This window comes from Stigmatopora nigra, unplaced genomic scaffold (assembly GCF_051989575.1).
Source record: "Stigmatopora nigra isolate UIUO_SnigA unplaced genomic scaffold, RoL_Snig_1.1 HiC_scaffold_29, whole genome shotgun sequence".
NCBI lineage: Eukaryota > Metazoa > Chordata > Actinopteri > Syngnathiformes > Syngnathidae > Stigmatopora > Stigmatopora nigra.
In genome coordinates this window covers 1,605,173-1,617,457 of record NW_027551608.1, presented here as the reverse complement: position 1 = coordinate 1,617,457, position 12,285 = coordinate 1,605,173, and the positions used below count along the sequence as shown (strand labels likewise).

Genomic DNA, 12,285 nt, shown 5'->3' with positions numbered 1-12,285 from the left:
TGAAGTTTTTTCTATGTTAATAAGCTAACTAAAGCAAAGCGTTCATCATAGTGTGCAAATATATAATAATGTAAGACTAAACCCGAACAAGTATTTTCTTAAATTTGCTTCTCCTAAGAACTCTCTTTGTAAAAAAAAAAAGGATTTGGTAAAGTCAAGAAAAAGGTCTTTATTATAGCACATTGAAGTTAAAGATGCTCTGCCTCATAATATATCCACTACATTTGTATTCTTTAGTGGGCAGTGATGATACAGGGAGAGACTCAGAAGAACTTCCAGAGGATGAATGCGTAGTCAGGTAACCTAGATTGTCAGACTCAAGTTTTGTAACAGTGATAAGCTCCATATCTTTTTCTTATCTTCACCTCAGAAATGGGGACTCACAGCTTTTTGACAAAGTACGAGGCCACGACATTAAGCTCCTCCGGTACCTGTCAGTTCGCTACATCTGTGACCTTATGGTGGAGAAGAAAAAGGTTAAGTTTGGCCTAAAGTAAGCAAAAATATGTAATTTACTACATCTCCACTTGTCGTGATGTTTATTGACAGTATATGTTGTATGTTACAGACTAATTTCTGTAGACTTGTTAGTGTGACAACCAACCCCTGTGGTAACAAGTAATCAAAACTTTTCATTTTCTAACAAGAAACAAATGCAATTTATAAACTTTAGAGCAAGTGTGTAAACCAACTCACTTCTCGAATATAAAATAATAAAAAAAGAAATGATGAGGGATGGGTGACGATGGATGGGTGACGATGGATGGGTGACGATGGATGGGTGACGATGGATGGGTGACGATGGATGGGTGACGATGGATGGGTGACAATGGATGGGTGACGATGGATGGGTGACGATGGATGGGTGAAGATGGATGGGTGACGATGGATGGGTGACGATGGATGGGTGACGATGGATGGGTGACGATGGGTGAGAGGAGTCCTAGCGCAATAACACATTTTTGTGGGCCATACAGTAGTACCACTACTTACTAATCCTTTAGTTTACAAAATGTTTTGAATGATTTTTCCAAACTCGAATAATATATCAAAGGTACGAAACATTAAGAGTCACCGTATTTATTTGAGTTTAATGCGCACCTGTGTATAACACACACCCATAATTTGTGAGTAGAAATTGTTGTAAACATTTTTTTCACTTTTTCTCGGCTCCGACAAAGGATTGCACTGGTACTGGTAACTGGCTAATGCTGCACATTTGTCACCATGACAACACATTTATTCACAACACATTGTATGGAAACCTGGTAAAACAAACTACAAGTATGAACACAATTCTATAATTTAATTTACATTTTTAAATCCTTAGTGTCAGAATCTGGTCCGCGTAGCCGGCAGTAAGTCAGATCCGTTTCCAGCTGGGGTTGGACTCCGCCAAGGCTGCCCTATTTTGCCAATTCTATTCATCACTTTTATAGACAGAATATAGGGGCGCAGCCGTGGCGTTGAGGGGGTCCGGTTTGGTGGCCTCAGTATTGCATCACTGCTTTTTGTAGGTTGGATTGGAAGTTGCATTTGGAAGTCAACAAATGTGCGAATCGACTCGAATCCGAGTCTCTATGACTCAAGTCCAATTGTCTGCCTTATATGAATGCCAATTCCTGCATGTATACATGTAGAGAGAAAGGCCCTGAAAGTCCTGTGGGAGCAGGTCAGGCAAAGACTATCCAGGGTTTGCAGAGCTGAACGCTTGCGCAAGCGTAGCAAACTGAAGACTGAAAGAGCGAGCCAGCTTATACAAGGACTCCTTCAATCACGCCAGAGGAGTAGTGCGGTACGCTCGAGACCACCAGGGAGCTAATGTAACAGCACATCAGAAGGAAGTCCAGCGATCATCGAAGAGACATACGACAAGGAACGCCAAGGGTACCTACCCCTCTCCACCGACGTTCGAGTTTAACATCATACCCCCCAAGTTCAGCGAAGTTAGGCAAGCAGTGAAGAAGGCAAGGTCTTCATCAGTGACCTACAAATTGTATAAAAATTGCCCTAAGGTATTTGAGCTACTCCGGGACCTAATGAGAACTGCCCTTGAAGAAGCTGCTCATTCCATCGGAGTGGCAAAGAGCTGTAGCGGTCTTCATCCTGAAGGAAAGGAATTTCAAAAAATAGGCCAACTTAGAAGCATCGCCGTGCTGAACTTATAGGGGAAGATCTTCTTCGAAGTTATTGCGCAAAAGCGTGTGTCGTGCTAACACAAGTTCATAGTCCTGATGGCTGGGGGGAAAAACAGTTTCTAAGTCTATTTGTCCGTGCTTTGTGAGACCTGTAGTGTCTGCCAGAAAGCAGCAGCTGGAACAGGTTGTGACCAGGATGGTATAGATCCCTGACAATGCTGAAGTAGCAAGGGCTGGCAATGTCATTCAGTGAGGGCAGAAAGCAGCCGATGATCATCTGGACGGTGTTGATCACTCTTTGCATATCCTTTCTGTCTGCTGCCGTGCTTCCAGCGTACCACACTATAATGTAGTATTCCAGGATGCTCTCCACAGTGGCTCTATAGAAGGTTACCAGAAGCTTAGAGTCTTGGTTGTTCCTCCTGAGTACCCTCAGGAAATGGAGTCTTTTCTGGGCCTTCTTCAGGTGTTGGTAGACGAGAGCTCTTCCGTGATGTGGACCTCCAGAAATTTTAGGGACTGGATGTCTGAACTGCTGTATTTAAATAACGTTGAACAAAAGAAAGCATCCAAAACAGATGAGTTTTTCACTCCTTTGGCCGTAGAAGGTGGAAAAAGCACGTCAAAGCAAGATGGACGGCGCACGCTTGCTCCATTGTCTTGTCGTCGTGTCCCCCCTCTCTTGGAAGAGGAAAGGGAGGGGGTAGGCCAGGCAGAGCTAGGTCTATGCGTCCCTAGTAGTCTTCTTCGTGCCAAATCCCACTCCACTTCCGCATCAGAGGGCTTTATTGACAACAAGATCACATGACACCAAAGTATGTGGTGAAAAACTTAAGGCGGGAATACAAAGAAAAAGGGAACATGATGTATATAAAAGTAGATAACGGGCCTTGACCCATAGGTGTCAGTAAAATTTTATTCTGGTTGCTGAAGAAAGCATGGTAGGTTATGAAAGAATCTAAAAGAATGCATTTCATATTTCACACTGGACCCTGTCTACGCATACTCCATTTATGAGGAGTGGGGCCAGGTCTGTGCTGTGCTTGCGAAAGTCCAGGATTATTTCTTTAGTCTTTGTGGCATTTAGTGTAAGATTGTTTGCCGAGCCCCAAAGAGACAGTTTGTCGACCTCGTCTCTGTAAGCCGACTCATCCCCGCCTGAGATGAGTCCGACCACAGTGGTGTCATCGGCAAATTTGATGATGGAGTTAGACTGGTGGGATTGTGTACAGTCGTATGTGTACAGGGAGTATAGTAGAGGACTCTGTACACAGCCTTGAGGGGAGCCAGTGCTCAATGTGATGGAGGAAGAGAGGTGGGGACCAGGTCTACCAGTTTGTGGATGGTTGGTTAAAAAGTTTTTAATCCAGCAGCACATGGAAGAGGATAGTCCAAGGTGGGAGAGTTTGTCAGCCAGAATGTCCGGTATTCTAGTGTTGAACGCTGAGCTATAGTCAATGAAAAGCATCCTCACATAGTTCCCATGGTGCTCCAGGTGGCTCAGTGCTGTGTGTAGAGCCACGGCGATAGCATCCTCAGTGGACCTGTTTGCTCTATACGCGAACTGGTGAGTGTCAACTGGGGGAAGGATTGGACAAGCGACTGTACTTCTACACCTGAAGTGGACCGGTGTGTGAAAGCCTTTGAGGTATTTGTTTTAATTGAGAGTATATAAATAAATGTGACTTTACAGGACTTACTCACTGACAATTAGTGTTTCCATCACCAAGTGCATTAGTTGCATTCTTCGGTCTGGAAAAGGTTGCCTGGTGGAGGAGTGGTTAGCGCGTCGTCCCCACAGTTCTCAGACTCAGAGTTCGATCGCAGGTCCAGATTGTCCTATGGGGAGTTTGCATCATCATGGGCTTCTGTGGGTTTTCTTCAGGTACTTAGGTTTCCTTCCCCATCCCAAAATTATATATCTGAGCCTGATTAAACACTCTAAATTGCCTCTAGGTATGAGTGTGAGCACAAATTGTTGCTAGTCCCTGTGTCGTGTCCCGGCTAGCCACCAATCCAGGTTGTCCCCTGCCACGGTACAAGGGCAGAACCAAGAGGCACCAAAGATGCTCCATTTTATCAGCGGATTGCAGAGTTGAAATACCCCCCCCCCCCCATCTCACAGACAACAGGCACAAGTTAATGGACTGCTGACCAATCAGAGAAATCCTTTCTTTGGTTATGACTTGTATAATAATGCTTATAATACAGATAGTCTTCGTCAATTTACCACATCTCTGCTTGGTAAAGGGTTGTTGGGGTGATTGACCCAGCGCACTTTATTTGACTCCTTGAGCAATAAATAGTTCGCCTTCAAACGTGTCAATGTTATTAGAGATCTTTTGGGAAAATGAACACATGAGACTTACAGGATTAAATGGTTAACTGTGGAATTAAGATACAGGGTTCCAGTACCACGTGTAAACATCATTCAATTAATTGTAGAAAATGGTATGGTTGTAACGCGGCAATATATGGAAAAGAGATACGAAGAAGCCGTGATGCTGACCAAACAACCCTTCCCATAATTCATTTGCCTATGGTAGCCTTTTAAACATACGCCAGGGCAAAAGATAAAATGTACAATTCTTCTGAAATACTTAAACAAATATTTATTACTATTCCCTAAAAAACACTGGTGTCAGGTAAGATGAACTCGTAAATTCCTTCGAGGTCACCGTGTGCACAATTACTCAATTAAAATATCAAATGCTCTTCATTCATGTAATCTTTGTCTTTTGTCGCCAGTGTGACATCCTCGGAGAAGGCAGACAAAGCCCAACGCTATGCAGACTTCTCTTTGCTCTCTGTGCCTTATCCAGGTAAAAAAACTGCAAAAATCATTTTTTATATATAAAAAAATGATGTTGGCATGATCAGTTAGTTTAAATTGCCTACGTCTTGGCGGGACTCAATTCAGATCCAGAGCTAGTAGCACACCCAGGGTCAGTTTCCATGTGACTGATTTTTACACACCAATTGAATAATAGAATCTTGGCAAATAGTATTCTGAAATTAATGATCAAGAATCACAGAAATCTATAAGTATTCAAATTCTGCCCAAAAAAACATGTATGTACTAGGTAGGTTTGTGTATCCCAATGATCCTAGGAGCTGTTTTGTTTAGTGCTTGGTGCAACTAGCAAAGGTCAACCATGGCAAATAGGTCCTAGGTGAGTGCCCAGATAAAGAATGACTTAATCGACCTCCTATGATGTCTAAAGACAAAGAGCTCCGTTTTCCTTCACCTGGACTCGGGTCACTGAGGCCCCTCTCTTTCGGTCACGACCCACAGCTCGTGACCACAGATGAAGGTGGGAATGTAGACAAACCGGTAAATAGAGAGCTTTTCTTTTTGGCTCAGCTCCTCCTTCAATACGGTGCAGAGTCACTGCAGGCGCTGCACCGATCTCCTGCTCCATTCTTTCCTCACTCGTGAACAATACTCCAAGGATACTCAAACTCCTCCACGTGGGTAAGGACCTGGTACCTGAGCCGGAGAGGGCATACCACTTTTTTTTCCGACTGAGGACCATGGTCTCAGATTTGGTGTTGTTGATTCTCATTCCGACCACTTCAAACTAGGTTGCAAGTCCTAGATATTCTGTTCATAAAAGTTATGAACAGAATTGGTGACATAAGGCAGCCTTGGTGGATCTCCAACCCCCACTGGAAACAGATCTGACTTACTGCCGGCTACGTGGACCAGACTCTGACACCGGTCATAAAGGGACCAGACCCCACAAAACAGGGGTTCCGGAACGCCATACTCCCGGAGTACCCCCCACAACACTGCCTGGGGGACCCTCGAGGATCCTACTGAGGGTGTGAGGCTGAAGAGTGTGATTCCCCGGTAATTGGAACACACCCACCGGTCCCCCCTTTTTAAAAATGGAACCACCACTGGGGAGTGTGTGTGGGTGTGTGACTGATGTGTATGAATATATGTGTGTGTATGTATATATGTGTATGTGTACGCATATATTTATATATATATATATATATATATATATATATATATATATACATACACATACAAATATATACATACACACATATATACATATATACATATGTATGTGTATGTGACATATATACATACACATACATATACACATATATACATACACATATACATATATACATACACATACACATATATACATACACATAGACATATATTGGATTGGATTGGATAACTTTATTCATCCCGTATTCGGGAAATTACATTGTGGCAGTAGCAAGAGGGTGATTAGACAGAACTGCAAAGCACAAAGTACAAAGCAAATCAAAGTAAATGGAATCATCTAATCATTAAAACATAAAAGCAGCAAAAACACAAAACGAACAAGAGTGGACAGAGCTACCGTGGCCGCCGGCTGCCGCTTAAACAGCGCCATTTTGGTTGCAGTAACTGAATCGGACTCAAAAATACCTTGTAAAGACAAAAACTGGAACCCCACAGAACAGGAAAGCAAAAACACAAAGTACAAAGTAAATGGAATCATCAAATCATTAAAACATAAAAGCAGCAAAAACACAAGAAGAACAAGAGTGGACAGAGCTACCGTGGCCGCCGGCTGCCGCTTAAACAGCGCCATTTTGGTTGCGGTAACTGAATCGGACTCAAAAAGACCTTGTAAAGACAAAAACTGGAACCACACACAGGAAGTCTTCCACGAGCAGACTGTGACCGAGGTGGAGAATGTTCAGAGTCGCTCTTGCAAGCTTATCCGCACAGTTACTCAGTAGTCTGAAGCTGAAAAAAAACCCGTAGTAGGGCAGAACACCTCAACTCCATTGCTGGTAGGGGCCGACAGCTCTTCCATCCCATCCCACGATGGAATGGTTGGTCAGAAGCGTTGCCTCTTCTCCCAGCACTTTTGTCCAGCTCCAGACCTCCGGCGGTACCGAGGTGTTGCTCCTTCTGCTGCGTATTGTAACAGATAGTTCCATGTGTGTGACAGCGTAGGCATGGCTGGCTAGTCCCCCCCACCCCCCCAACAAAAAAGAAGTGGCCGAAAAATGCCAGGCTAACAGAACAAGGAAAGTTGTAAAAACATTAAAGTAAAAAGTATAAAGTACAAAGTAAAGTAAAAAGGAATGTATTAGAAAATATTAAAATGTCATTTAAAAAAAGAAAGAAGGGCTGTAAAAGATGAAAAACATAAGAGTCTGTCACCCTTGGTGCAGAGCTACTGCCACAGGCTCCCGCTTGTACGGCGCCATCTTGGAGAACACATACACATACATATATATATATATATGTGTGTGTGTGTGTGTGTGTGTGTGTGTGTGTGTGTGTGTGTGTGTGTGTGTGTGTGTGTGTGTGTGTGTGTGTGTGTGTGTGTGTGTGTGTGTGTGTGTGTGTGTGTGTGTGTGTGTGTGTGTGTGTGTGTGTGTGTGTGTGTGTGTGTGTGTGTGTGTGTGTGTGTGTGTGTGTGTGTGTGTGTGTGTGTGTGTGTGTGTGTGTGTGTGTGTGTGTGTGTGTGTGTGTGTGTGTGTGTGTGTGTGTGTGTGTGTGTGTGTGTGTGTGTGTGTGTGTGTGTGTGTGTGTGTGTGTGTGTGTGTGTGTGTGTGTGTGTGTGTGTGTGTGTGTGTGTGTGTGTGTGTGTGTGTGTGTGTGTGTGTGTGTGTGTGTGTGTGTGTGTGTGTGTGTGTGTGTGTGTGTGTGTGTGTGTGTGTGTGTGTGTGTGTGTGTGTGTGTGTGTGTGTGTGTGTGTGTGTGTGTGTGTGTGTGTGTGTGTGTGTGTGTGTGTGTGTGTGTGTGTGTGTGTGTGTGTGTGTGTGTGTGTGTGTGTGTGTGTGTGTGTGTGTGTGTGTGTGTGTGTGTGTGTGTGTGTGTGTGTGTGTGTGTGTGTGTGTGTGTGTGTGTGTGTGTGTGTGTGTGTGTGTGTGTGTGTGTGTGTGTGTGTGTGTGTGTGTGTGTGTGTGTGTGTGTGTGTGTGTGTGTGTGTGTGTGTGTGTGTGTGTGTGTGTGTGTGTGTGTGTGTGTGTGTGTGTGTGTGTGTGTGTGTGTGTGTGTGTGTGTGTGTGTGTGTGTGTGTGTGTGTGTGTGTGTGTGTGTGTGTGTGTGTGTGTGTGTGTGTGTGTGTGTGTGTGTGTGTGTGTGTGTGTGTGTGTGTGTGTGTGTGTGTGTGTGTGTGTGTGTGTGTGTGTGTGTGTGTGTGTGTGTGTGTGTGTGTGTGTGTGTGTGTGTGTGTGTGTGTGTGTGTGTGTGTGTGTGTGTGTGTGTGTGTGTGTGTGTGTGTGTGTGTGTGTGTGTGTGTGTGTGTGTGTGTGTGTGTGTGTGTGTGTGTGTGTGTGTGTGTGTGTGTGTGTGTGTGTGTGTGTGTGTGTGTGTGTGTGTGTGTGTGTGTGTGTGTGTGTGTGTGTGTGTGTGTGTGTGTGTGTGTGTGTGTGTGTGTGTGTGTGTGTGTGTGTGTGTGTGTGTGTGTGTGTGTGTGTGTGTGTGTGTGTGTGTGTGTGTGTGTGTGTGTGTGTGTGTGTGTGTGTGTGTGTGTGTGTGTGTGTGTGTGTGTGTGTGTGTGTGTGTGTGTGTGTGTGTGTGTGTGTGTGTGTGTGTGTGTGTGTGTGTGTGTGTGTGTGTGTGTGTGTGTGTGTGTGTGTGTGTGTGTGTGTGTGTGTGTGTGTGTGTGTGTGTGTGTGTGTGTGTGTGTGTGTGTGTGTGTGTGTGTGTGTGTGTGTGTGTGTGTGTGTGTGTGTGTGTGTGTGTGTGTGTGTGTGTGTGTGTGTGTGTGTGTGTGTGTGTGTGTGTGTGTGTGTGTGTGTGTGTGTGTGTGTGTGTGTGTGTGTGTGTGTGTGTGTGTGTGTGTGTGTGTGTGTGTGTGTGTGTGTGTGTGTGTGTGTGTGTGTGTGTGTGTGTGTGTGTGTGTGTGTGTGTGTGTGTGTGTGTGTGTGTGTGTGTGTGTGTGTGTGTGTGTGTGTGTGTGTGTGTGTGTGTGTGTGTGTGTGTGTGTGTGTGTGTGTGTGTGTGTGTGTGTGTGTGTGTGTGTGTGTGTGTGTGTGTGTGTGTGTGTGTGTGTGTGTGTGTGTGTGTGTGTGTGTGTGTGTGTGTGTGTGTGTGTGTGTGTGTGTGTGTGTGTGTGTGTGTGTGTGTGTGTGTGTGTGTGTGTGTGTGTGTGTGTGTGTGTGTGTGTGTGTGTGTGTGTGTGTGTGTGTGTGTGTGTGTGTGTGTGTGTGTGTGTGTGTGTGTGTGTGTGTGTGTGTGTGTGTGTGTGTGTGTGTGTGTGTGTGTGTGTGTGTGTGTGTGTGTGTGTGTGTGTGTGTGTGTGTGTGTGTGTGTGTGTGTGTGTGTGTGTGTGTGTGTGTGTGTGTGTGTGTGTGTGTGTGTGTGTGTGTGTGTGTGTGTGTGTGTGTGTGTGTGTGTGTGTGTGTGTGTGTGTGTGTGTGTGTGTGTGTGTGTGTGTGTGTGTGTGTGTGTGTGTGTGTGTGTGTGTGTGTGTGTGTGTGTGTGTGTGTGTGTGTGTGTGTGTGTGTGTGTGTGTGTGTGTGTGTGTGTGTGTGTGTGTGTGTGTGTGTGTGTGTGTGTGTGTGTGTGTGTGTGTGTGTGTGTGTGTGTGTGTGTGTGTGTGTGTGTGTGTGTGTGTGTGTGTGTGTGTGTGTGTGTGTGTGTGTGTGTGTGTGTGTGTGTGTGTGTGTGTGTGTGTGTGTGTGTGTGTGTGTGTGTGTGTGTGTGTGTGTGTGTGTGTGTGTGTGTGTGTGTGTGTGTGTGTGTGTGTGTGTGTGTGTGTGTGTGTGTGTGTGTGTGTGTGTGTGTGTGTGTGTGTGTGTGTGTGTGTGTGTGTGTGTGTGTGTGTGTGTGTGTGTGTGTGTGTGTGTGTGTGTGTGTGTGTGTGTGTGTGTGTGTGTGTGTGTGTGTGTGTGTGTGTGTGTGTGTGTGTGTGTGTGTGTGTGTGTGTGTGTGTGTGTGTGTGTGTGTGTGTGTGTGTGTGTGTGTGTGTGTGTGTGTGTGTGTGTGTGTGTGTGTGTGTGTGTGTGTGTGTGTGTGTGTGTGTGTGTGTGTGTGTGTGTGTGTGTGTGTGTGTGTGTGTGTGTGTGTGTGTGTGTGTGTGTGTGTGTGTGTGTGTGTGTGTGTGTGTGTGTGTGTGTGTGTGTGTGTGTGTGTGTGTGTGTGTGTGTGTGTGTGTGTGTGTGTGTGTGTGTGTGTGTGTGTGTGTGTGTGTGTGTGTGTGTGTGTGTGTGTGTGTGTGTGTGTGTGTGTGTGTGTGTGTGTGTGTGTGTGTGTGTGTGTGTGTGTGTGTGTGTGTGTGTGTGTGTGTGTGTGTGTGTGTGTGTGTGTGTGTGTGTGTGTGTGTGTGTGTGTGTGTGTGTGTGTGTGTGTGTGTGTGTGTGTGTGTGTGTGTGTGTGTGTGTGTGTGTGTGTGTGTGTGTGTGTGTGTGTGTGTGTGTGTGTGTGTGTGTGTGTGTGTGTGTGTGTGTGTGTGTGTGTGTGTGTGTGTGTGTGTGTGTGTGTGTGTGTGTGTGTGTGTGTGTGTGTGTGTGTGTGTGTGTGTGTGTGTGTGTGTGTGTGTGTGTGTGTGTGTGTGTGTGTGTGTGTGTGTGTGTGTGTGTGTGTGTGTGTGTGTGTGTGTGTGTGTGTGTGTGTGTGTGTGTGTGTGTGTGTGTGTGTGTGTGTGTGTGTGTGTGTGTGTGTGTGTGTGTGTGTGTGTGTGTGTGTGTGTGTGTGTGTGTGTGTGTGTGTGTGTGTGTGTGTGTGTGTGTGTGTGTGTGTGTGTGTGTGTGTGTGTGTGTGTGTGTGTGTGTGTGTGTGTGTGTGTGTGTGTGTGTGTGTGTGTGTGTGTGTGTGTGTGTGTGTGTGTGTGTGTGTGTGTGTGTGTGTGTGTGTGTGTGTGTGTGTGTGTGTGTGTGTGTGTGTGTGTGTGTGTGTGTGTGTGTGTGTGTGTGTGTGTGTGTGTGTGTGTGTGTGTGTGTGTGTGTGTGTGTGTGTGTGTGTGTGTGTGTGTGTGTGTGTGTGTGTGTGTGTGTGTGTGTGTGTGTGTGTGTGTGTGTGTGTGTGTGTGTGTGTGTGTGTGTGTGTGTGTGTGTGTGTGTGTGTGTGTGTGTGTGTGTGTGTGTGTGTGTGTGTGTGTGTGTGTGTGTGTGTGTGTGTGTGTGTGTGTGTGTGTGTGTGTGTGTGTGTGTGTGTGTGTGTGTGTGTGTGTGTGTGTGTGTGTGTGTGTGTGTGTGTGTGTGTGTGTGTGTGTGTGTGTGTGTGTGTGTGTGTGTGTGTGTGTGTGTGTGTGTGTGTGTGTGTGTGTGTGTGTGTGTGTGTGTGTGTGTGTGTGTGTGTGTGTGTGTGTGTGTGTGTGTGTGTGTGTGTGTGTGTGTGTGTGTGTGTGTGTGTGTGTGTGTGTGTGTGTGTGTGTGTGTGTGTGTGTGTGTGTGTGTGTGTGTGTGTGTGTGTGTGTGTGTGTGTGTGTGTGTGTGTGTGTGTGTGTGTGTGTGTGTGTGTGTGTGTGTGTGTGTGTGTGTGTGTGTGTGTGTGTGTGTGTGTGTGTGTGTGTGTGTGTGTGTGTGTGTGTGTGTGTGTGTGTGTGTGTGTGTGTGTGTGTGTGTGTGTGTGTGTGTGTGTGTGTGTGTGTGTGTGTGTGTGTGTGTGTGTGTGTGTGTGTGTGTGTGTGTGTGTGTGTGTGTGTGTGTGTGTGTGTGTGTGTGTGTGTGTGTGTGTGTGTGTGTGTGTGTGTGTGTGTGTGTGTGTGTGTGTGTGTGTGTGTGTGTGTGTGTGTGTGTGTGTGTGTGTGTGTGTGTGTGTGTGTGTGTGTGTGTGTGTGTGTGTGTGTGTGTGTGTGTGTGTGTGTGTGTGTGTGTGTGTGTGTGTGTGTGTGTGTGTGTGTGTGTGTGTGTGTGTGTGTGTGTGTGTGTGTGTGTGTGTGTGTGTGTGTGTGTGTGTGTGTGTGTGTGTGTGTGTGTGTGTGTGTGTGTGTGTGTGTGTGTGTGTGTGTGTGTGTGTGTGTGTGTGTGTGTGTGTGTGTGTGTGTGTGTGTGTGTGTGTGTGTGTGTGTGTGTGTGTGTGTGTGTGTGTGTGTGTGTGTGTGTGTGTGTGTGTGTGTGTGTGTGTGTGTGTGTGTGTGTGTGTGTGTGTGTGTGTGTGTGTGTGTGTGTGTGTGTGTGTGTGTGTGTGTGTGTGTGTGTGTGTGTGTGTGTGTGTGTGTGTGTGTGTGTGTGT

The 12,285-nt window shown here is 46.0% G+C and overlaps 1 protein-coding gene across 8 annotated transcripts in view; it reads left to right on the top strand.

The window, feature by feature from the left end:
• Positions 1-12,285, top strand: part of mtmr14 (myotubularin related protein 14) — an 80,553-nt gene that overhangs the window by 21,843 nt on the left and 46,425 nt on the right. For all 8 annotated transcript variants that reach the window (XM_077711758.1, XM_077711756.1, XM_077711757.1 and 5 more), the window contains 3 exons: positions 238-298; positions 371-493; positions 4,887-4,960. In XM_077711758.1, coding sequence (XP_077567884.1) covers positions 238-298; positions 371-493; positions 4,887-4,960 — 258 coding nt within the window. The remainder of the gene's footprint in view (positions 1-237; positions 299-370; positions 494-4,886; positions 4,961-12,285) is intronic.